The sequence below is a fragment of the Acyrthosiphon pisum genome, chromosome A1 (assembly GCF_005508785.2).
Source record: "Acyrthosiphon pisum isolate AL4f chromosome A1, pea_aphid_22Mar2018_4r6ur, whole genome shotgun sequence".
NCBI classification, from domain to species: Eukaryota; Metazoa; Arthropoda; class Insecta; order Hemiptera; family Aphididae; genus Acyrthosiphon; species Acyrthosiphon pisum.
This window is the reverse complement of record NC_042494.1, coordinates 132,324,726-132,352,157: the sequence shown is the minus strand read 5'-3', so window position 1 is coordinate 132,352,157 and position 27,432 is coordinate 132,324,726. Positions and strand designations below refer to the sequence as shown.

The following is a 27,432-nucleotide window of genomic DNA, read 5'->3' as shown; positions in this document are numbered from 1 at the left end:
TAATGGCATTAAAATTTGAATTTCAAACGCTCATAAAAAATGAATGTGGCTTTACGAAACTTTTTTCTTTGAATTCCGGTAAAAGGAAACTTATGAGGAGTTTTGCATTACATTTACAAGCTTTTTTTTTTCCTTTTGCCCCTTAGAGTATACCAGTTGAAGATCCAATTTACTGCCTACCTACCTGCAAGTTGAATATCGGAGCATATTTTCAGACACAAAAACCCAAAAGAAAAACAAACATCGTCATTTTAAATCCATTAAATTAACCCTCCGCTCAGAATCTATAATAATGCACCTACCTACTATTTTATATTTTATAATTAATTTTAAAATCATACTTTAAACGATACAATAATTGATTACGTGATCTCAATCTTAATTTAAAATATATAAAACTAGGCACTAGTACCTATCTATATTTATTAAATGAAAACTCAAATTTTATACGTAGGCACGTTAAAAATATTCAAAATTATCATTTTTTACACGCACAAAAGATTATTAATTATTACAATTATTTTTTCCATTCACGAATAGGATATTTCTGATAATTCTTCGTGCCATTTACTGTTATTGCGATACTTTTAAAATATTTTTACATTTTATACCTACCTATATAATTTTTAAAATAGCTTTCACTATAAATAAGTCTTAAAAATAATGATGTCGTACACGTCTTGTACACAATATAATTATTATTTTTCTTCGTCGTCCACCGTGGGTGAAATCATTCGTTCAGCTTTTTTTTAAAATTACTATCGTTCGACCTTTCTAAAATACGTCTACTGGTATTTGACTTCACGATGGGGTCTTAAAATAATATTGTCGCGTAATATATTATATATTGGGTCATATCGATCACCGCAAAAATGTCGATCGCAGCCACCCTGCAGTGGAGAGCTGTTGGTCTGGTCAAGTGGTCACGCGCCGGCCACTTCGGACGGATTCATCCGAACCACTCGTGTGGCGACGGCCGCTAAATGTTTGCAGCTATATATGGACATAACGAAAAACAAAAACAAATAAATACACTCCACACGTCGTCGGTGGCGAGTGGGACAAACTTTTTTATTTATTAATTAAAAAACTCGAGTTTATGTGTCGTTAACACGCGTTATGATAATATTAAAATATAATAATGTTTGATTATACTCGACGTTAACCGCAGGCTCAAATTTATTATATCAGTGCTTACTTAAACATAAAAATAATTAAAATAATAATAATAATAATAATATAATATTCCGGTTAGGTCACACGCACATACGCAACAGCCATATTATTATGACCGCCATGAAATAAAAGTCCAATATCAAAGATAAACAACGCATATTATAAAAAATATTTTCTCGGCGCAATAAAAAGAGAGTAAATAAATAAATAAAACATGATAATATAATAATATTATGATAACGTAATACTAAATAGGTATGTGCACAGGTAAATAAAGTAAATAGGTATAGGTAACTAGGTATGTCTCTCAGAGATAGGGTTCCGTCCAGTACTTGACGGCGGCCGGGTACGCGGACTTGCAGTCGAACGACGCCGACTTGGCCCGGTTCCTGCTCTTCACGTCCTTGGGCTTCTTCACGTTCCTGTGCGACCCGTACGCGTTCCTGTTCGACTGCACCGTGATGATGGACTTCTGGCTGAGCCCGGTCACTTCCAGGAACGACTCGTAGTTGACCCGGCCGGCGGCGCAGCAACCCCCGTCGTCCCCGGCCGACCGCAGCAGGACCGCGGCCGCCGAGACAGCCGCGGCCACGGACGACGGCGACGACGAACCGTGCCGGGACGGGTACTCGAGCCCGTCCGCCTCGGACCGGCCGCAACCGTACTCCTTGTCCAGGTCGCTGTCCTCGAACCGGAACTCCTCGAAGTTGTTCCGAGGGTCCAGGTCGCTGAGCGACACCGCCGCGCAACCGCCACCGCACACGTCCGGTTCCGAGTCGGTCCTCACGTTCAGCTCGGCCGCCGTCCTCAGGTCGGCGTCCGCGATGTAGCTGCCGTCGCTTCCACCGCCGCCGCCGCCACGGATGTCCGCCGGAATCGGAGACCTCCCGTCGGCGCCGCGAGACTCCGACCCCGTCGCCGAACCGGAAGTCGTGGCCGCCGTGGTGCATATGCTCTCGAACTTCCGGACCATCTGCGACACGCTGGGAGAAGTTTCCGTGGACGCCGTGCTGGACGTGTCGTTCTCCGATTCGGTCGAGTCGCCGCACTCCTGCAGCAAGAGCGTCTCCACCGTCTTGACGATGTCCGTCTGACCGTCGTCGTCGGGCTCGGGTATGTGAGTCGTCTTGCCAAAGTGCACGGACTTCGGTGACGGGTACTTGTCCGCCTTCTTCAGCGCGGACGTGATCACCTTGCCATTTTGCTTCACCGAAGTTATCACCTGCAAACCAATATAAAACACGTCAAAATGGCACGAGTCGCTTTCCTATACAGGCGTTGTAGGTGTTATAATATTATTAGGAATACATTTTTTCGGAGGTAGAATTTAACTCGCTATAGATATTTTTTTAAATTTTAATTCTACCAATTTCCGAATAACCAAATTTAATTGCTTAACGATAAAGTATGTAAATACTGAATATAATAATTATAATTATAATTTTAATGTTAATACTGTTATAATAGTATAACGGTATAACGACGAAACTGATTTAACGATTACTGCATTATCGTGTCGCAATAGTACAATTATTTTTGTTTCGTGATCGCGTTTAATGTCTATTATATTTTATCAGCAATGCGGATGATAGGTTTAATTTTGTCAAGTAAGTAATAATAATTAAGATACTATAGCAGTTGATATAATACCGCTTCGTCTTTTATTTAGGAATTAGGTTGGTCAAGTTTGTGAACGAATAAACGGTAAGCGTTTACAAATACATTTCTCATTATTATATTGTTATTGTACATATTATTATAAGTACCTACATAATTTAGAATATTACTTATTAGATATTGATTATTATTATTTCTATTATTATTAATTATCGCCCAATATTCATTACCACACGTTAACGTACAACATTCGATTAAAATAAATGTTGGTGTAGTCAAAATGTTATTTTATATTATGTTTACAAAACGAATTATTACTTTCATTACGCGTCTTACCGCCTATAACGACCAATATCACTGGCCCCTTAAAAGTCGTTATAAATATGATTTGCACAGTTTTAATATGAATACAAGTAAACTTATACTTCTATTACATGTTTTTTTTAAGAGTGTTTTTTAGGGTTCCATACGGTAAAACGAGACCCTATTACTAAGGCTCCGCTGTCGGTGCGTCCGTCCGTCTGTCACCAGGCTGTACTCATGAACCATGAAAGTTAGAAAGTTGAAATTTTCACAGATTATGTATTTCTGTTGCCACTATAACAACAAATACTAAAAATCATAGAATTTTTAATATGAGCAGTGTTGCCAACATGTTTATAGCTGATGATGGTACGGAACCCTTCGTGCGCGAGTCCGACTCGCACTTTGCCGGTTTTTTTAGTTATTGCCGATCTTATTTTTTTTTAATTTTACTGGGAGATAAAATATATTCTCTAGTGGAATTTAAGCTGATTCATAAGGTAGTAGAATTCTACCCAATTTTACTACAAACATCGGTAAAAATTCACTGGCCAATATTTACCGGTGGGTCAAGGGTGATAATTTACTGGGGTGGGTAAAGTTGCACAGTGGAATATATACAATCCCAGTTACAGGTTATGACGGATCCCGTCATAATATTATATCCGGCACAAATCATATTATTTAAACATTAATATCGGTACCTGAGCTCCGATTGAAATGTACCAGGCAAACCTTAGATTTGTGACGTGAAGAGCCAAAAAATCTCGTAAGAATAATTGTTACAATGTAGACACATTGCAGTTTAACCGTTAGGGATATTTTCAAAAGTCGGTGTTACGGTGCTGTAAGGAAAAATGATTTCCCAGGTGCGCCTGTTACACGTCGGCCCGTGCATTAATATAATTTATATATAACTATAGCTCTAAAGAACTGTGCCAGTCTAATTGAGTGCAGAAGACAAAATATTTTATTTCCTATGTATACTATCAACATTCAATAGGTATCATAATATTAAGCACCTATATGCTGTATGCACGAACAAACGGAATTTGATATAAATATATATAATATGAATATTAGAAAAAGGCAAATAATGTTATTATTCAGATGTAAGTATACAAATGCATTGCACATTATTGTATTATAATGGTTTGATATTTAAGAAATAAAATAATACATTTTAAGGACGGATTATCAGTACTACTCACTGTTTGTCATGTTAATGTGTCAAAACATTTAATTTAAATATTATAATTTATCATAATATTATTATGCGCCTACGAAACATTTTTTTATTCTAATCGTAACGTACCATTATAAACTGATCAACGGTATGGACGGAAATCAATACTTCCGAGTTCAGTAACTATTTTTATTGATAAGAAATAAATATAGAGCCTAACGAAATAAGCTTTACTAAAGAATATTACCATTATTAATAAAATAAAATGTTATTCCCAAACAATATCGATGTAATTTTAAATTAAGTTTACCTCTTTAGAGACTTCGTTGTATGTAAACTCGTTTTTCGAGAAAATAGAGTTAGACACAACAAATAAGTTGTTATTAGGTGTTGGGTTTGGAAACGACGATATGTCATTGAGAGACAAGTCCGTAACAGTTTTACTGTATACGTTCTTGTTAAAGTTTATATTGTTGTTTGAATTTTTCTTAGTACGCGTGTCAACCGGTAAGACATTTTTCCTCGGTCCCTCTAATTTCGGCGGTAGCACTATGAGTTTTTCCGAATTGGAAGGAGAATCTCCATCGTTATTTTTCACGTGCTCGTTTAAGTGTGATTGTGACGAGATGGATGTGATCAAGTCGGGCTTTGAAATCGAAATTTCCGTTTCCTCGCGCGTCTCATTCTTATGACAAAGGTTCGCTAGATTCTGTCTCAATTTTGCAATTTCTATTTGCTGTTGCCTTATCACCGAATCTCTCTCCCCTAGTTGTCGTCTGATTTGCTGTTGTTCTTTTCTTAGTTTTGACTCGAACACGTACAGTGACCTCAACACTTTGCCTAGATCGTTGAAATTTGAACGTTGGAATTCTTTTAGTTGATTATTTTTTTTGTCAACTTTCAGTGACAGTTCAGCCACTAGCTGATGTCTTTTGATAATTTGACTGGTCAATGCATTTTTCGTTCTACAGAGTTCATTTTTTAATCTGATTATTTCATCATCAATCTGAAACAAAAATAATATAAAATAATTAAATATGATTATTCCCTTATACGCAATATCCTACATAACTTATATTAGATATTCCTATAATTTCATTAATTAAGTTTCAAATATTTTTGAACGAATAAAATTCACCGGCTAAATTGACAATAAAAAAGATAATATTATTTGTGAATTTAGTTTGTATACTATATAAATATATACATCATACATAATGTACAACATTATTATTTATCTTGTTCTCAAGTCATCACAATTATGTTTAATTTTCCTTTTTATTTTTTGATCGTTAATGTGTTATTTATTATTAATGTATCGGAATTTCATTCATTCGTTGATAACTAGGTCGCGTTTAATTATTAGCGTCTTGTAATTTCCAAGAACTATGCGTATTATAATATTAAGTCTGTTGTTAATGAATATCTGTAGAATTATTGTCTTTTAATACTATTATCATTATAACGATGGATAAATAAATAAAACATCTCGGATGGAATCATGGAAATAATTTACTCATAGTTAATCTCTTTCGGAATTCTCGCGTATACCTAGTGCAGTCTTCATACATACCGTACATATTTCTAAACAATAAGTATACGAAAAAATACGTAAAAATGTGGTAACGTAAATAAAATATACTAAATAATAGGAAGTTATACAATAGGTTTTCGCAGTGTTAAGAATAATAATTATGAAAATATCCATATTAACGTTACATATATTATTTTCATGATTATTATAAAACGGATTATGATATGGTGCGCGCACAGCCACTTTCATTAAAACGTAGGTAACAAAATTAATTTGTTCGCAAGTATTTGTATGTGTGCGTGTGTGTGTGTGTGTGTGTGTGTGTGTGTGTGTGTGTGTGCCCTAACTATACAAACTACGATTTCTCATACTGTGATATATAAGCAGATGAACAAATAATTACTTCACTAGAAAAACTTAAGTAGACAACGATCGCATTCTGCACGCACGAATACAATAATATGTTTTAGGACCACTATACCTACGTTCTTATTAAAACAACAATCGCTACATCAAACAATAATCTGACATAGGTTTTCCACTGACATTGCGCCCCGCGTTTTCTACAATGACGACCGGTTTCACGATTTGTTAGGAAATTGTTGTAGAGGAATATAATAAAATAATAAGTAATATATAATAATATACACTATTCGGACTGCGGCCAAATATTTGTGGGAACCACTAGGTATTTGTTATGCAAATCAATATCGATATTTTATTAAAATATAATAATTATTACACAGTCGTGTTTTGTAAGTATAATCTAAATGATAAACATTTCAGTGAATTTTCAATTGCGCCCTCCAGTGTTTATCTCCCAATGCTCTATATGATAATGCAATTTCGGCTTCTCTATAAAAAATACACGAGCGTTCAGTGGTTTTCTTTCTTGGTTTTAAAATTAATCCCTCGAGATGCATACCACCACAACGACCAGACCAATTCCGTCTTACACAAGTAACGTTTTCACGGACGATTGGTTGCGCGAACCTCTCCCAACATTGATGCAAAGCCGTTTTTCAAATAATCTAAATTTATCGAGCAAATAAAATGTACGTATATAGTAAATAGGTAGATAAAATTATACCACAGCAATACCTGCCTACGTATTAAATACACACATAGTACACGCGCACCGCAATCGTATGCGATGTATATTTTATTAAGCTACAATATCTCGTGGACGCACACGTATTTCCACAATGTACACGTATATTGTATAAACGAGCATTAAATTAGAGTATGGTAATATTAGAATGCAACGCATTAGGTAGGTCCTATATAGTATAGTATATACCTACTTGTAGTTTAATGTATACGATTTAGTCTCAAATTACAAAATATATCATAGTCATCCGTTGTACTTTCAATACAATTGACTCATGCCTATGACGGACCGAATAAAATTTCCATATTTGTGATAAACCGAATCTAAAATAAAGTTGGAAAGGAAATCGGTCTGCTGTATAGTATAGATTTTGAGCAGTATACCTCGTCCCTGCAGAGTGGATCGCCGATATATTACAATTTGTTTATACTACTCTTATATTATTTTTATATTGGCAATGCGGTAAGTTTGACACATTTGTTCCAAAAACATCGCTTATATTGTACTATTTGTTTTTATAATAATATTAGCCATCCTGCCTGGAGTTGCCCCTGCCCGAGAGATTCGCTGAGGTGATAAGGTGATCTTGTATTTAATTTGTAAGCCTTAAAGTTATTAACATTTTTATGATGTTTTAACAACACAAAATTTACAAATTGTCGTTTATTTTGACGAATCTTATCAAATTCTTAAATTTAAACGATTATAAAAATATTGTGTTTCTTTATATTTTATTTTTCATTTCCTGTATTCCCGTAACTTACAAAACATAATAGACATTTTGTATTATATTTTCAAAATGTTTGACTCGTAACAGTTTGTTTTTATAAATATCTAATATCTCACCCAAATGTACGAACGATAACAAATTTTCTACCAGAAATCACCTTCAATATTGAATCATTTTTCTGGCATAAAATTTGTCTTCAGACACGAACGAAAAACCACCCAATAGTAAAACCAATACATTCATCGCTGTACGCTATTAGAATCTTTACGAACTCCGTTTCAAACTTTTTAATCTCACGACGTCCTCCCAACGAACCGACGACCGTGGTTACGGTTAGTAATGCTATAGTATGTGCTACGAGAGATATTTTGCGAGGTTTTTTCGATGCCGGACTTTCGAAATCGGTTCGTGCTCAGCACACGACGTTACAATTATTATTATTATTTATTATACCTACGGCTATAGTGTACTACAATACACTATAATATTATAGTCTGTATCAAAAGCCATATATTTATTTATATAATTATTAACTGTTGTCGTCGGTACGTTATATATTTCTGCGAACAGTGGCGCAATAAAATGTGCTGATCAATTGCGTTTTCAACGAATCTTAAGCCATAACGCCCAACTGGATACACTGCCACAGCAACGTCCGTTACCGAGAATTTATCTGCTCGGGATAAACGATGACGATTTTGTGCAGCGGTTCGCGTCGAAACGGCATTTCGAACTCCGCTCCACCCATCCGACCACGGCCGCCTCCACCTGCGCCTCCACCGCCGACTATTGCGTTTTTCAGCGTTCAACGAATTCCAGAGTCGGGACGTGTCGGCCGTAGAATTTACCGGTGCACTATTATACAGCAGTACGACTGTGTCCGCGATATTGTGGAAAAAAAAACACAACGATGCCGCTGCGATGTCCGATAAACATGCGAAAAACCCGATCCGGCAGTTGCCGGAGGACCGCCCGTTTCAACCCTTTCGGTGGGAAAATCGTCCGTGTCCGCGTAGGACACGTCTGCGAGTAGATATATATTATACAACGCATAAATATCGACTTATTTCGTATGCTTTTCGTTCAATAATTTATTATTTAATGTACTGCAGTTTGGTTAGTGGCGTATTTAGGTGAGGGGAGGGTGACGGGAGGCAATTGCGCCTCCAAAACGTGGAATCACAAGTGAAATAAGGGGAAGAGTATACATTTTGGGGTATCACTTTTAACGGAGAGAAAAAGTAAATTTTCTAGTAATGAGTAAAATGAAACTAAGAAAAAAGGGACTCCAAAATGTGTGTACCTAGAGCGCCAAAATCGCCAAAATACGCCTCTGAGTTTGGTGCGCAAAGTACATACCTAATACCATGATGTTTTAATAAACTCGCGCATAATACAATAATATCAAGGCAGGTAGGCTAACCTACTACTGCTAAACTATGTGGTAAACTGTACTCGAAATGATGTTTTTAAATCACCTATACCTAGTTGTACGGGTAGGTTACTAAATGTTTCGAGTAATTCTTCTGAATTAGAGGGAGGGAAGGGCAACAAAATAATAATAATAATATTAACAAACTAATATTATATGTAACGATAAATGAATATCAATCGGAGACCGCAGCGAAACAAAATATGTAGGTAGAGTGTTATGTAGACCGGCGACGGAATTCAATGTAATATTATAAAGTCTTGATGGCGGTTAGGTCAGGCGAGCCGAAAACCCAATAGTCGTCGGCGAAAAACTAAAGGGAGGTAAAGAAAAAAAACGGGGAAAAAAAATAAAACCAAAACTATTTTAGTCGTTCAGCGAAACGACGGACATAATGAGATATTTTTATGTTCACATATATATACGGCGGCGGCGCCGGGATGATCGCTCGACGATTACAGGGCAGATAGAAATCCATTTCCTGCGCACGTGTATACGACCAGTGTATAAATTCGAAGTGAGGTACATGGTATATACCTATATAGTGTGCAGAATTCAATCGCTGGAAAATAAATATTATCCGCGTTGTGCAAAAACCACCGACGACGCCATTGTTCTTGCCGTCATATTTTCGCAACCGATTGTTGTTATGTAATATTATAGATTCGGATGAAACGTTTCGTCGCAGGTACCATATTATACTATACAATATCCTTTTGTTTAGCAAACCATCATAACGCGAGCATTTTCGATATGTTGTGGCAAAGATGTCCGTTTTAAAATAATATAATATAATATGCGAACTACCTACCCGCGTGCTGTTTTACTAGAAAACGTAAATTCAAACCATTCCGTTCATCCGATCAAAATGTATAGTTTTCGGTCACTGCGGTGTAATAGATTCTCCGGCTACGTTACACTTTGTTTTTAGTATCAGATACTATAGGTAGTTTATGCAGAACATGACGGTATAAATATCGTAGTCACGTGCACAGTGGGTAGGGGGCGTGGGGTTTGAACCCCAACTTTTTCGTTTTAAAACGAGTTTAATCGAATTTTAAGTGTGCTCCTCAGACACTACTCGTTTGAATTTAGATTTAGAGAGGTCAACATTTTCAAAAAATATTCTGCTTGATAATTATTTACAAACATAGGTTAAATTGTATTTAAAAAAAAAAATAATTATATCGCCATAGCCCATAGGACACTATACATAAATGGTTTAAAAATCTACATAATATTGAAAATATGGTCATAAAATATCCTTAAAAATTGAAAAATCAGAAATTGAATAAATAAATTATTAAAATAATATAGGTTAATCAATAATCGCCCTTTATAATATTAAGTATTATCGTCTATATTGTTTTAAAAATGTATATTGTAATACCTCATTTATTTTTCTTTATCAATATTTTATTTAAAAGGACAAACTTAAATTGCGCCATTAGTATAATTAGTAGTAGTCTAAATGATGGTCATTTAAAATATTATCTAAAGATAACTCCAAGTTGCCATCACAATCCACCAAAAATATTTTTTTTAGTTTGGATGAATTGAAGTTTAATAAAAAAAAAATTAATATTTTTCAGTTAATAAAATTTAAAAAACATTACAATTTACCTATACAGTATATTAACCAATATTCTTTAGGTATGTAAAATTATTTAAATATGCTGTGTATTAGATAAATTATACATTGATTAAATATAAATAATAATAAACTATACTTAAGTTATTTTCGTAATAACTTAAGTAATGCGACATAATTTCCACAATATATTGAAGTCTAGTAATATAATTTTTATACTTTTTCAGATAGAAATAAACGTTCGCCTTGCGCGCCAATAAATGTGCCCCACAGTGTTTAAAATAGATATCGATGAACGCAGTGTCACTTGAACACTGTGGGCTTATATTACCGTAAATACCCATTTAAGAAATAGAAAAATGCCTGGCGCAATTTTTACTTCCTAGAATACTCTTTTTACTACCGCTGTTCACCATGGGCACAATTTTATTTAAAAAATATGTCCATTTACATTTGGGATCTATGAAAAAAAATGTCCCCATACAAGATTCCCGAGAACTTTTTTTTTTTTTTTATTAAAGAAGTAACCCTCGGCAACTTGGCCATTGGGAAAAAGATACATTTTTTTTTTTTTAATAGGTGTTACAATAAATATAAAGGTTTAAAATACGAATATTATAATATTTGCAACTTAGTTCTACCTATCAACAAGCACAATGTGTTAAGCACAATATGATTTATATTATTAATTTTAATCAACAATAATGATACTGTATTCGGTATTTAAGCTGCATGTTTATTCTGCACCCGCAAATCGTCGGTGGTTTTTTTAAACAAAATAATTATACATTTTAGCCACATTTATAATTACACTGATATTTTGCAAATTCCGATAAGTCTATAACTATTAGAAACGAGAATCAATGAAGTTAAGATAATGAAAATAGGAAAAAAATCTTCAAGTATTACTATTACTATTGTACTGCAACATTCCTAGGGAAAAAAAACATTTATTTTGTATTTCAACTGAAGCTCATAAAAAACAATTTATTGTAATGATTCGTTAAATGTACAACACTAAAATTGGTATTTTACAGTAGATAGGTACCATATACCTATCAAACGTTTCCGTTGTGCACGCATTATAGTTAATGTGATTTATAATAAACGCTAATTATAACGTAAAAAACGCGTTAACATTTTTCGATTTCGACATTAACGATAAGTACATTTCACTAAATTATGGGAAAATTATTTTCTAATGACTCTTCAATAATTGTTTGCCGTCTGCCAAAACGATATCGATTCAAACGAAACTATATAACAACATGATATAGGTACGGATTTTGCTCCTTTGCACGCATGTGATTTTATATTTCTCGACTCCTAACTAATACTTACAACAACGATGCGTATTTTTACCGATTTAACTGGAAACGGAAACGGGCAAGACTAAAATCGAAATGGTATTGAAATTTAAGAAAAAAATCATCTATAGGTTCTCGTGTGTACTTAAAAACGAATGCGTATCGGAACAAAATTCCGAAATTACATTTATGGTTATTGCCGTTTTCGGTTTACGCGTAGTTTTTACCGAACCCGCGCGATGACGATGCATTCCATATTATTATATTATTATTTCTATTTTATACGTCTGCGGCGTTGTTCATTGTTAAATCGAATTATTTCGAATTTCATTCAACGATTCGGTTCACCGATTTTCCCTTTTCTTACGACGGCGATGACGTCTTAATATTCTTCCTACATCAAAAATATAACGAGCTCGTTTTAATAATAATATACCACGCGGAGAATAAAATACACAACATTAGGTAGATAGGTACATATATAGCTAATAATTTCCCACGCGAGAAAATATTTACGCACTCTATCATTATAATAATATATGACAGATACGCGCGATACCTAAGAGTAGGTAAATAGGTAAGTATACAAATATAATATTATATCGAGTTACGCGTGTACTGCAATTTGAACACCCGATGCATATTACAATAATATAATACGTTATATCGTATTATATATATATATATATATATATATATATGGAGATACTTATACGTAGGTACTTACACGTAGGTACTTACATATTATTATAAGAATATATTACAATATTATATTATATTATAATATGTATACACTGCATTACTGCAAAGCGATTGTTATAAATGCAAAAAATCTTAGTTTCTCGAAAAGTAAAACGTTTTCGGAAAACAATTTGTGTATAATTTGATCTAACTACAGAACGACGGTTTTAAGAAAAAAATTATATTTTCTACTGTTTTTTTTTTTATCGTCATCGTTTTTTTAATGACAGCTTACATTTTTTTATTACATAATATTCCGAATCAGATTATTTTACCGAGAAATTCGCGTATAAAAAAGAAACACACTTGAAAGACTATAACAATAAAAAATAGAAAAATAATTTAAATTTTGTTCTGTAATCAATTCAAAATAACATGTAGGTAAATGAAAATATTTTCAAACATTGATACTTTTCGAGAAAATTTGTGTTTTTCTTCTCCAGAATTACTCTGTAGGTGGGCGCACGCCTACCTTTACAGCGGACGAATACGACATCCAAAAAACCATAATGAAATCTCTCGTTTTTTTTTTTTTTTGTTCTTCCAGTATTCCGTGGTCGTCCGTAGGTATATCATCTCGGCAACAATGCGGACTTACAAAAACGAAATAAACTGATTTGACAATGATATTATCACACTCGGGCGAGTCGCGTCCTCGAGAAAGGCGCATACAACACACTCGCAACACACCGCCAACACGTCACGTCGCGGTCGATTCGTCGAAAACCCAAAACAGACCACTCGCAGTATAATATTTCCATATGCCCGTCGGTCGAATAACAATTTTACAAACCACACGACGACGGGGGCATTACCATAATACAGTTATCGGCTGGTAACCACTAATCAGCGGCCGGGTATATACCGTTCACGTTATACTGTTGTACGCCGTCCCGACGTTGTTGTTGTTGTTTTCGTTGTCGTCGTTACTGTAATATTATTATCAACGACGGTGTATAATTATTATTATCATTACTATGCGAGTTAATTGTACCGCTGCAGGACGTGTCGATGACGACGATGGGTATCTCTGCCTGGAACGCGAAAACATCGTTTTAACGAGTCGCGGACGACACGCGAAAGCGATACTGTTCGGCGAGGGAGGTGCTCATCGTATTTCACATTCCCGTCCGTCGGACCAGCCGTTTTCGAGGGCCAATGTTATGACGGCTCCATTATAATAATAGTATAACGTTTTAATAATAGAGGTACGCGTAAGGTATAATATTATTATCTCGACTTTTTTCCACCGACACTTAATTTTAGATTTTTGTAAGTAGTATCCTGTGACTATCCGCGGTTCCTTTTTCTAAATGACAACCGGCTTTTTTAATGCGTGTAAGTTGTTAAGAGAATGATTTTTTTTAAAATGTCGACGTCTCCAAATCAAAATTCAAATCAGCGTTAGTTGTTTCTGAGATATTAAAATGCATGTATACTAAGCACGGATAATTGTTATGAAGTCCTTGAAGATGGTTTTATACAAATATAAAATACATTATTTAATATTGAATAATATATTGTAAAATATTATGAAAAAAAAATATCATATCCCTAATATTAAACCCATATTTTATCACGGATATATTAAAATAATATTATTATCTTTAGTACCTACACAAAGTTAAACAATCCAAAACCTACTCGTTCGAATATTTTGATTTAGATACCTACATCACCAAAATTTTCAAAAATTCGTTGAATGTACGAAAAATTTAAATAATTAAAAATTATATTATGGTCCTTGAGTGTGGTCGGAAATTTCAAAAATCAGAATATTTAAGTAAATTGAATATTGGAGGAAACAATGGGGTTGACCATGTCCGGTGAATCATCCTGTATAACATGATGTAGTTACACCCAACACGCAACTAAATACCTGCGCCTTGTCGTTTACTATACGACGAATGGGACACACTTACTGTGAGTGTACGTCCCGAGTTAGTGGTCGCGGTGCACACAAGTGGTTGTGGATCTGATATAATATATTATATTATAAATATATATATAATTATGCTGTGCATCGGCTCTATGCACAATGTTATTACTGTTGTCATTATTATAATATTATGTATACGCATATACGAGCTGTGCGATCACAGACAATAACGCATAATAATATTATTACTATTATTATCTACACTGCCGAGTACCTATAATATTGTATAGTCTGTAGGTATGTCGTATGTCGTACTACATTATAACCCGCGCAGCAACTGTTTCCAACGAAAGCCGATAAGTCCGGTTACTTCATAATATTATACGCTCACTCGTCGAGTGTCCGATCAATTAGAAAATAACTTTGCGAAACGCGTTTATTGTTTTCCGGTACCTATATGGCTGTATAGGTATATTATACAACGATTTCAATATAGTGTAGCACAACTCAGTGGGTGGTGGTGTTGGGGGGGGGGGGGGGTGTACGAAAATATTACAGTAATGTATCCATTGAACTGCACGGTCACAATGTGAGCTTGACTCGTTTGTTCAAACGAATATCACTAAAAAAAAGTGCCCCGAATTTCGTTAATAAATAAATCGAAATCCGGTATAGGTAGTTATTCATAGAATTCGTATGTGCGATATAAACGAATTTACAACAAATGTAATTTACGAGTTTGGTATACATGTAATTGGATTTGACAATATTTGCGTCAGTATATATATGTAGAACATATCCTATTAGAATATTAATTGAAACGAAAAAATAAATTTATAGTTGTTTATCGAACAAAAAGATGTTTTCGTTTTCAAATAAAACGATATGACATAAATATAAAACTATGAATTTTTCGTCGTAGAAGTATTTGTTATAAAGTATTATATATATTTTAAAACACAGCTAAACAGTTTCAAAGAGTTTTGACATGATGAAAAAAGACATTGGTTCAAATAAATTGAAGGTCGAATCGACACTTGTTAGATCACAGCTATATTAGATAAAAAAATAAAAAAATATCTAAGTCCTCAATGGTTCTCAATTCATTAGACACTATGCGATGATACGTTATTTATCGATAAATTATACATGGCAATTACATATACAGGTGAAAATATTTGAAATAAACAATTTGTTATAAAATAATATTATATACAAGGTGATTCACCAAGCATGATCATCGCCATATTTTTCTTTAATCACACATTTATTTAAATTCTGATTTTCGGAATTGTTGAGTACCTATAATAACTAATAAGGGACTATAATTTTAAATTCTTAGATTTTTTACACCACCAAAGAATATGGGTTCTCAAGTAATACATACTTCTTTTTGTTAAATGAAAAACACAATTTTTTACTAAAAATTGTTAAGCACATGACTCTTTTTGAAAATGTTGATGTATCTAAATCGATATTCGAATGAGAAGTTTCCGGGTTATCAAATTTTAATAAATGAAAATAATATTAATTTACAATAGTTTTAAAAAAATATGTATAATTACTAATTAGGTATTTTAGTTAAGTATCTATTATCCTCGGACGGTTTTACAAATTATTATACAATGTTAATATTAAGTAAGTATATTGATTATTTTCAAATATTAGAGCCATCGTCAAATCCCTTTATATTTTAAACCTATTAATTACTATCGTAGAAAATTATTCCAATTAGGTACAATAAAGTTTAATAACTCAGAAGCTACTCGTTCAAATTTCAATTTAAAGACATAAATATAAAAAAAAAAAATCATCTGTTCAAAATTAATGTACTGTTAAATTTTTTAAAAAGTTTGTATCGATACAAGATGTAAGATACTACTTAAACGGTATAAAAAACCTAAACATTTAAAAATATGGTCCAAGAATATTTAAAAATCTAAATTTAAATAAAATATGCATGGTTAGTGAGTCTATAATACTAATTGATTCACCAAGTATACTCACCTCATTTTTTTGTTCAATAATGCAGTCGTTTAAAATTATATTTTTGGAATTTTTAAATATTCTTAAAGACCCTATTTTAAAAGTCTTGAGATTTTTCGTACTACTTAAAGATATTGTCCTGTGAAGATACAAACTTATTTTTCAAAAAAAAATCCCTTTTCAACTATAAATTTATTATTCGGTGGATAATTTTTCTGAACATTTTGATGTATCTGCAGAATCAAAATTCTTACGAGTAGTATTTGATTTTTTTAACTTTGTGTTGTAAAGGATAAAAGGTCAATGGCGGTTTAGTCCAAAAGTAATGTGTTATATGGGGGATAATATGATAATTTAAAAATTTCAGTCATTAATATTAATCTATCATCATTAATAATTTGTAAAAATGATATATAATAAATACTCGTTCCAATATTACGTCTATTTAAATTTGTGTAAAACCATTTTTAAGACATTTATCCTTAGTACAAACATTTTAATAACTAAGAAACTAATCATTCACATTTAGAATTAGGTAGGTACAAGCCTGGATTATAGGGGGGGTCCAGGGGGGGGCATGGCCTCCGTGCATCGATAGTTAGAATTTATTTAGGGGCCTCAGATTTGTCCATTACTTTTTTCGTTATATGCTATAACACTGCATAAATCACCTAAACAATAATCGATGATTATGTAGCGGTTGAAGAAGCTTGTAAATTATAAATAAAATGATACAATATTTGAATATCCATAATTTATTGCTATGTTCCTAATATTAATATATTTATTATAACAGGTGCCTAATATTAAATAATATTAATATATATATACATTAACATTATTATTTTTTTTTCGTACAGGGACCTTATTTAAAACTTTGGCCCCTGGACCTCAAAATGTCTTAATCCGGGCTTGGTTAGGTACCTACATAAACATTTTCAAAAAAAATATCCATTCAATAACTTATAGTTGAGAAGGGAGTTCTAATTTAAAAAACAGAAGTTTGTATATCCACGTGGCACTCCTTAAGTAGTACAAAAAAGTCAGAAGTTTGAAAAAAAATTGGCTGAGCAATTTAAAAATTCCAAAAATCTGAATTTATGAAATTCTGAAGTTATTAATTTAAGGAACAAATTGGGGTGAGCATGGTGGTGAATCACCCTGTATTTATTTAAAAAATATGGCCACTTCACACAAGCCCCCTTTGTGGCTTAATTTAATATCACTTTTTAATTTTATGTAATGTTTTATATAAATTCACAACATCGTTTGTGTTTATTGTGAAAATGTTCCTTAACAGACTCTACAACCACTAGAAAAAAAAAGTAAAAATTAAAATAATAATAATAATGAGTTTATGCACATGGCATTTTACTACTTACGTATTTATTTGATAATATTTATGCAAAAAAAAATTTTTATCACATATTTGTTATATTATACCAAATATACCACCTTATGCAATAAAGATGTCTCACTGTCTCGAGAGATTTTACTGAACCATATAATAAAATAATGTGGATTTTATTGCTGGCTAAAACATAAAGGCATTAGTTAAATTCCTTGGATCAACAATGTAATTTTATTAAAAACAAATTACTTTTATTATATTGCATTAAGCATCTAAATAGAATATTGTGTTACAAGTTCAGTTAGGTTAGATTATGTTGTTAATATTTTATTTAAACGTTCTACACGTTATTATATTATTCTAAATGTAAATTACAATAGATTAATTTTTATTTAAAATTCAAAGTAGAATACTATATAATAATATGCATAATATAAGTATAAACGACTCGCTGTTAGAATTAATATAACACTGTACAATACTGTGGTATTATATTATATTCATATTTTTCGACATTAAATCATTTTAAAGCGTTAAATATTATTTTACATTTGAAAGAGAACGTTCAACGTTCTTGCATATTTTTTTATCATATATTCCGCAAATATTTGTTTAAGTTGAATATTCATAACACTCAGCGTTATGTTAATTACTATTTTTTTTTTTTGCAGCAAAACATTAATTGTCCTTAGGTACGTATATTTTGTCATAAATACAATAAAATAATTTACGTCCATTATGATATAGTCAAAAAATCCATAATGAACCGCGATTTGTATATTAATTATTTTGTCTACCTACTTATTTTGAGGAAAAATAAAAATTATTAATTTACTATACCTACCATTATTTTATAAGTATAATTGTTCGTATGTTATTTTTAATTTATAGTTTGAACGAGACAAATAAAACTTAACAGCTGCAAAGAAACTAACGATTGCATAAAAAAAACCCAACAACAATGGGTACTCGTTTGACAAAATTGCAAATATAGTTTTACGAGGAGCCTCATATATGCAACACCTGGGAATCAGCATGCATATAATATTGTATATTATAATGTGTACAACCGTCGGATCCCCTTATACGATTTATTCAAGACGAACGACGTATACAATTATTGTTCAAAGTCCCTACTAAAGTACTAAACGTCCTGGCGCCCCGAAATTCTAATTCCGTACACCGATCATCAGTGCAGTGTAGTATTATAGCTAGATGTAATATTACGTAAGTCGTAAATCGCACGTTTCGGATAGTAGGTAACATAATTAAGACTATCAACAACTATATTGATTTGAGTTTAGATGTTTCTATATAGGTACCTATTCGATGGTCACATATCGCGGTCACAGGCAAATTATCGACATTCTAAATAGCAGTGGTCGGTAGTCTGCCGAATTTGCATTTTAATGTGCCAGCTGGCTGAATGGAACAACAAGCTGTCGTACGAATATAATTTCATAGTGTATTTAGTGTGCGATTGTCGTAAAATAATATTAGCTTTCGGCTAACGTACGTATTAGATACAATATGCTTGCGTAGGTACTCTGCAGGTTCCCGTAACATAATTATTAGTTTACCTAATTGCGTTTTCGATATAGATTAATATTGTTCATGATTAGTGCCCACGTCTCCGGTATACTCGAATTAATTTTAGTCGCATCGAAACCCCGCTGTATAATTATTCATTCGCTATTCGCTCTGTAGGTTGTACAGGACGTACGTCACGAAAGTATCGCACGAGTCGAACGTTAAACGAGACTGCAGTATACATAAAATATCGGTCATCGCGACACGTTTCCATAACAGATTTCCAAAGCAACCGGCAATGCTGTCTCAGTGTGGCTGCATGCATAAAATAATAATTCGGCCTCGTAAAATTTTAATTGTAATGTTTCAAATACAATTAGACGATAATAATAACAAGATCCGTCGTTAAAATTATATCTATTCGTTTAAAAAACAATGCCAGCTAGGAAAACGATTAAATGGATTTTTCTAGAGCCAACAACGATAAGACGAAAATCCTTACTTTTTATTTCAAGGTTAGGTACCAAACATTGTAATATCGTTATATAACGTAACACTAATATTATATTATATTGTGTTTTATCTGTATAAACGATTCATATTTCCTGGAAAATTAATGGAAAACATTATTCATCATATCGCATTGTAAAAGTAACAAATTCAATTTGACTTAAACTTTATACCTACCTATAGCCAGTAGCGAAATATTTAAAATATCATAAAAATATTTTTAATTTATTATTCTTCAAACAGTCAAACATTTCGAATGAATTATGATAAAAAAATATGTTAAAATTGATTTGATATTTGTATATATATATATAATACATTAAATTATATTATTAAAACGATATTGTGTTAGATAATAATAACAAGAAAAATATTTATTTCATCATATAAATAACAAAAAAATATCATCATTGTAATTATAGTAAAAAATATCTACACTGGACAATAAATAGTATGCAATTTCAAATTAATCTTATTACCTAGGGTCAATAATCAAATTATAATAAATTGACAAATTTCCTAGAAAGCTCAGTAACGGAACTTTTATCGGGAACTGTGAGCTAGTATATACTGTTAATGCAATAGTAATAAATAATATTATTTAAATTAATATTGTATACATAATATTAAGAGATTTAAACTAGAAATCCTTTTCATAGGTATTTCTGGTGATACATCAACATTATAAAACTGTCAAATAGGTGAAATATAATAACTATAAAACATAACAATATTAATAACATAATCATTTTGATTTAATTACAACATAGAATTCCTTACAAATTGAGGCGAATATTATCGGAACAGCTAACCCAGAAATATAAAATTATTACGTTTTATTATTTTTCAGAACCAGACTGGGCCCAGACCTAATGAAAAAATATTCCACTACATGGCCCGGAATTTAATATTTTTGACGTTGAAAAATTAATAATTTATTACAGAACCAAAGTATATAGCCAAACTCTATGATACTGTATAAAAATAAAACAGTTTTGGCCACTATGCGTATTACTTATGAAATAACATAGTTTTCAAATATCCATAGTGGCCTAAGCCACAGTAAAAAAAAAAAAAAATAAAAAAAAAAATACAATATGCCAAAATAAAACATCATATTTAAATTATAATAATATAATGGTTGCATACTATTATTTCATAACAATAATTGTTATTATTTAAAATAGAAAAATCTTAAAAATAATTACTTTTCTTTTAAAATAATGTATTTATTATGGTAAAAGCTGTCCCGTTGCCTCAATTGTTGACAGATTTGCAGAATTTTAAAATATTGAATATATTTTGGGTTTTTATTATTTAATTATAATTAACCTTATCATTTACTCATAAGAAATTATATAAAGTGTTGACTAATAAAAAATAAAATTTAAAATCTAGTTTTATAGGTACTTCACTTATGTATGCATAAATCGTTAAATGAGCTATAACAGTCACAACTACTGACAATAATTGCTGCAGTTTGTTTATCGTATAATATTATATGAATAATTCCGATTCATCGTGGTCTCTCTGAACAATGAAACCTGGTTCAAATATAATACACACTTGTAAGTGTAGTACCCATTCATTTAAGATTGAGTAATTAACTAGACAGGAGGTATATTTATCATTTATCATTTGTTAGATAACATACTACAACAATAATTTCAAAACGATGAGCAATACCTAAGTACCTACTTACTTACTACAAATTTGCATACATAAAAATGATCAATGCAATGACTTACTCATCAATTATATTTATAATATAGTAGGTATGTATTTTATGTACGGGTATAGTGTATACGCTTAAATTTTAATTATCTTTGGTGTGTGTTTATTTTTCTCACAAACAGTTGCAGTCGAGTTGAAATTAGTCATCTTTTGCGAAGTTAAATTAGTAAAGTTCAGCAAAACAAATAAATTCAAAATTTAAATAAAACCAATAAATTGATGCAATGAACAATCTATTAATACCTATAGTATATTTACGTCCCGTAATTGATCATGTTGAAAATTAAATTCGTTTGATTCGAAAAATATATATGCCGTTTTTGAAAATCAAAATGTGAAATATCTTACATAATAGCACGGAGAAAAATAATCATAAAATCCACGAGGGAGAACGATTAAGATCTATAACATTAAAAATAAATAATAATTGTATAAGGTAATTGGTGCACGTAACGAAATGCGTAAACACATGCCTAACTCTAATTACTTATACGCGTATGAAGCATCAGTTTTTTAATAAAATTATACAATCGGATACAGTCTTAACTGGCATTTACAATATTATAATGTATACACTATATATACATAGCAGTATAGCACCTAAAGTCTAAACGATATATAATTTCAGTACAGAACTAAATAATTAAATCGAATATAGTTAACCGTTTTTGGGAGAATTACCTACCTACATTAAAGATGTCTGGTACGACTCTGGTATATAATAATATATAGGTATATATTATACATAGCTTAATTGGTAGGCACAGACGCTACATGCCTGGCATAAACTTAACCGGGGCCATAATGTATAATATTATTATGTATGGCTTAAACTCAGGTAGATGGAAGTTTAAAGGCTTACCGAGTATAATTGGCTTACAATTCCAGCGCACCGATATTATCAACAGCCATAGGCCATAGCTAGGTATATATAATTGTATTATTATAAGGAACCTCATAGTTTTGTGGGTAATGAATTTAACCGGAATAAATTTGTGATAATTGCAATATGTACTAAGTACAATTTATTATTATTGTCTAAAATCGAATTACTTACACGTTACCATGCTGCAACGGGGGCGCATGCGCATTTTGATACGCATGTAAACTCTGCGTTATAATACATTAAGAGGATGTCAGCGCACTGTTTGTTTTCTCTCTCTCTGGCGCGTGTGGAGCATAGACAAAACGCATTAACGAAGAATCATTTATTTTTATGTTTTCGAGTAATTTTAGAGTAGAATCATCCGTTGGAAAAACACGAGAGAATAATATTTTTGAGGGTATGGCATATCGATTTGTCTATATAATATTATTGTCTCAAAACAGTTTAAACCTTATTTAAATTTACAGCATTTATTTTTTCATTTTGAAGGTCGAATACAAAATCAAATAACAATAAAATGTAAAACCGATGTCATACCTTCAAAAATATTATTCTCTATAATTTTTGTGATAGTTGATTTTACTCTAAAATTACTTGAAAATCATAAAAAACGATTTTAGGTGAAAGCGTTTTATCTATGATGCGTGTGGGTAAAACAAATATTGCGCTGACATCCTTTTAATAATAACAAATAATATTAAGTATAAACCGATATAAACATAAGTATAATACTAGCAAAATGTTGATACTAAAGACAATCATTATTATTATTGATTATTATTTAAAATCGAATAATTATTTTTTACACGTTTCTACTGCAACAGCGGCGCATGCGCATATTGCTACGCACGTATAAGTTTCTCTGCAGCATAATAATGCATTAATACGCATATAAAATAATAATAATAATAATAATATAATAAAAAGGATTAACCATAGCGCTTAATAATATAACCTATATAATATAACTACGGTATATAGGTAATATAGGTATAACAAGCCTCGTTTTATTGGTACGTTTAAACTCGTCGTGGAATACCTACCTTTATATGACACTGCTGAATATCCTATCAGATATGTTCTATAAGCTTTACAATATAATACGACCGTAACAACGTTAGGTTAGGTTAGGTATTGTTCATTAATACTACTAAAGAGATTTAAAATACTTTACAATTAACTTACTATTTATAATAATATATAATACAATGGTCCCGGTCAACAATAAAAAAAAATCCTAACCTAACTCGGATGCATCCGGTTGAAATTCGCCGTTTATAAATGTATACCTATGTAAAAAAAATACCTATACAAATAAATCGTATTTGATTCAAAACTCCAAAGTAGGTACTTATATATTATTATTTAAAAAAAATTAGCTCAGACGAAGCCAGTGCATTAATGTAAGACCAAATGTTCGAATGTATATTTTATTCATTTCTTTGGTGCGAATAAAATATCTAATAAAGATTTCAATCGATTTTTATTGCATTTTTGCTATACAATGTGTAGTCTTACGAAGCGTAATATTCTCGAGCATAATATCATTTTATAGGGTATGGTAATTTCAACTTGATTTTTCGAGCCGTAAAATGCGTTTAATATGTACGAGGCTGAGAGACTCCACATTAGATTAAAACGACGTATAGATTCTTATAATTAAATGTCAATACAAAATATTCGACGAGTCACTTGACTGGTTATACGTACAACTATTATATAATAATATTGTATTGAAACGAAACGGTTAACAAATTCGTTAGTGACATTTAAGCAGCTGAGCACGCGGGCAAAATTATTAAAATGCTTTTTACTATTAAAACAGTATGACGTGTTTAATATAAAACGCTAATAACTATTATTCTCGTCGTTGCAGCGTGAGATTGTCGTGAGATTAAGAGTAGATACCTACACAATGAAATATATTATTATTATTATTATTATTAGTAAAGTTCCGGCGCGGAATAAGGAGAGTAGAAATTGCATTGGGCGCACATGACCCTAATAAATTCGATCGGTGCTCACTTTCTTCTAAACACCTGCCGCAGTCATTGCTCTCCGCCGATCGTGACGGAGTTTAAATCCCCGCGTTATCACCGTTATCAACCACCGTCCATTGGGCTGTTATCTATCTCCGGCGTTCGAATATTTTCATTATCGGTTTGATTCATTTTAATATTATTATGAAAATCGAACAATCAAAATATTATATTATACACCCGAGAGAAACTACACACAATTTCGGGTCCGCTGGCGTAGGTAGGTAGATACAATAACTACAACAGACGTGTGCGGGTGGACGGTCGGGCCGGGCAAAAGAGAATCGCGTAAAACCTGTACCGCCGTTTCCTCCGGCGGCGGCGGCGGCCTGGAATGTATGTATAATATATAATACGTGATATGAAACCGAACAACATGCCAGGGAATAACCGTCGTCGCTTCCCAAACTCGACGACGAAACCGGAATCGACCGGAACGATAATATAATAACATACTATTCGAATCGACCGACGTCGTCGTCGTCGTCGTCGTCGTCGTCGTCGTAACGTTCGATCGCGTTATCACACACGTCGGTAAAATATTAATAATATTGTATTACCATTTTTTGTCGTCTTGTCGGTGCGAGATGAAATAGCCGCGCGTTCATAAACTGTTACGATTAATTGTTCAAAATAATTATACGAACTTCAGTATATTATTATTTTAATCTTCGGTCTTCCGGAAACGTGATGATAACATATCAATATTATTTTCAAAACACCACGAGTGCAGTGCAAGGGCTAGGACACGTGTGTTTTTACGTTTTAATGCATCCCTCTATGTTATAATATATGTGGTCACTGGGCAGGTGCCAGTGCTGGGCGGCCGGTTGTTATCACTTAAATAACACAGTATCGTCGTCGAATATACAACAGGTGGCACAGGTGCGCGCGTTGTTATCAGTCGTGATCGTCTGCGGAATGCGACTGCGGCGTCGTGGTCGTGTCCGAACGCTCTTTAGGTATCGTTTATAATATTATTTTTGTCTTACCTGACTTATGTCGGAGGCCGTATCCATGGTTCGTCCGGACGTTTGATGGTAACACCATGAGTCATGACAGCGTCTGCTGGGCGCTCTCGTGTACGTTTCTCGTGTGTATTTCGACGTGCGGCGACGCGATACCACCTACCTATATCGTAATGTATTATTATATTGTCGTTGACCAAACGGACCAAAATCGGGCGAATGAAAACGGACGGCCAACCGCAGATGTACCCGGGCGATATTGTCGGGTATCAGAGTGTACGGTTATTATTTATTAATAATAATAATAATATTGAAGCCGGTCGCGCGCAGTGCCTACGTTAACAATATCATAAGCGCGCGCTCGAACTCGTATCGCGAGAATAAAGAAACGACGGACGGCCGCGTCGTGTCGTGTTTTGGGACGCACTCGGCCGGTTGGTAGCGACTATAGCGACTGCCGATGCACACACACTCTCGGCCATAACCAGTCCCTCTCAGCCGTTTATACACACACACATACACACACACTTTACTGGTCGGTAGGTATACACGCGGGCGGTACGGTAGTGATATTCAGGCCATACCCACTCCACCGTACACATTATAATAATATATATAATATTATCATATACAAATGTGTGTGAGTACACGAGTAAATATAATAATAATAATATATTGTATATTCCGCTTAACCCAATTATTATATATTATTATAATATAACATTATACCTAACCTAACCTACTACATACCCCCTTTTTTTGATAAACGTGTTACGTGTATGATGAGTATAAATAATACTTTAAAAGTTAATAGACCACATAATACCATAGGGGCCCCGCATCAAGTACCTTTATAGTCAACTGTGTTTACATAAACTATCGGTTTGAACCGTGAACACACTTACTACTTAAGTTCTTTTTGAAAGCAAAAAGAACACCTGCCAAATGCTTTCCGATTCTGGTGTATAGTATAAGTATTAAAAAAATATATTTGTATACATTTATATTTTGTTTTTAAGAAAACAAAATTTTTTAGTACTTAGCTACTTACAAATGGTAACTTTTTTCAAGACTAGTACATGATTCATCTATTTTTAAATCACCTAAGCTAAATTAATAATTATTCTTGTTTTATAGAATCTGAGTGGAGTTATTTTTGTTTTCCAATTAGGTGTGTTTTTTTTTCGTTGTTTGTCTGCAATAACAATATTTAGGAACAGTAAAAAAGATTTTATTTTCAATTTTAAGGGTAGTTCTTGGTAGAAACCAGCAAATGTAATCTATAACCAATTCTTTAGAGAAGGGAGTCAGAGATAAGAATGACAGCACTTCTCATAATAATGGAGAAAAACTAAAACAAAAAATAGGAAAAATGGGATTATTTACATCAGTTTTTGTTTTATATTTTTTCGTAATGATAGAAAAAATTATGTTAGAATAACATGTTGGAGGTTCAAATTGGTTTGAATTAAATATTCAAAAGCAAAATTGCAATTACTCTCAAACGATATATGATATTTGGTGTTATTCAAAAGATATTAATGACAGAAACTTAACAGAAACTTAAATTATCAATTTCTGTTCACAATTACATTTTCAAACTATTTGAACCTATTTATAAGAATTTTAAATTTTGAAATACTTTTAGTTTCGTTTCTTGATGGGACAAAAAGCTTACAAATATAATACCTCCAAGGTTCTATGTAGTTTTTAAAGTAATTTTAAAAATGTCTCTCATCAATAACATTTATAATATATTTATTTATTTATTTCTAATGAAATTATATACCTAGTTAGTCTAGTAGTTATTATCATAAATTG

At 32.5% G+C, this 27,432-nt stretch overlaps 1 protein-coding gene across 1 annotated transcript; it reads right to left on the bottom strand.

Annotated features, from left to right (window-relative positions):
• Positions 1 to 1,026: 1,026 nt before the first annotated feature.
• Positions 1,027 to 26,079, bottom strand: LOC100573110. Its single transcript, XM_003247343.4, has 3 exons — positions 25,636 to 26,079; positions 4,593 to 5,288; positions 1,027 to 2,398 (listed from the first exon to the last, which is right to left on the bottom strand). The coding sequence occupies exons 1-3, from the start codon at positions 25,660 to 25,662 to the stop codon at positions 1,484 to 1,486; spliced, it is 1,638 nt and encodes a 545-aa protein (XP_003247391.1). The 5' UTR covers positions 25,663 to 26,079; the 3' UTR covers positions 1,027 to 1,483.
• Positions 26,080 to 27,432: the final 1,353 nt, after the last annotated feature.

Coding starts and splice junctions, on each gene's coding strand:
- LOC100573110 (XM_003247343.4), bottom strand. CDS start 25,662: ATGGATACGGCCTCCGACATAAGTCAG. Junction 5,289..25,635: donor CGGCCTCCGACATAAGTCAG/GTAAGACAAAAA, acceptor TTTTTGTTTCAG/ATTGATGATGAAATAATCAG. Junction 2,399..4,592: donor ACAACGAAGTCTCTAAAGAG/GTAAACTTAATT, acceptor ATTGGTTTGCAG/GTGATAACTTCGGTGAAGCA.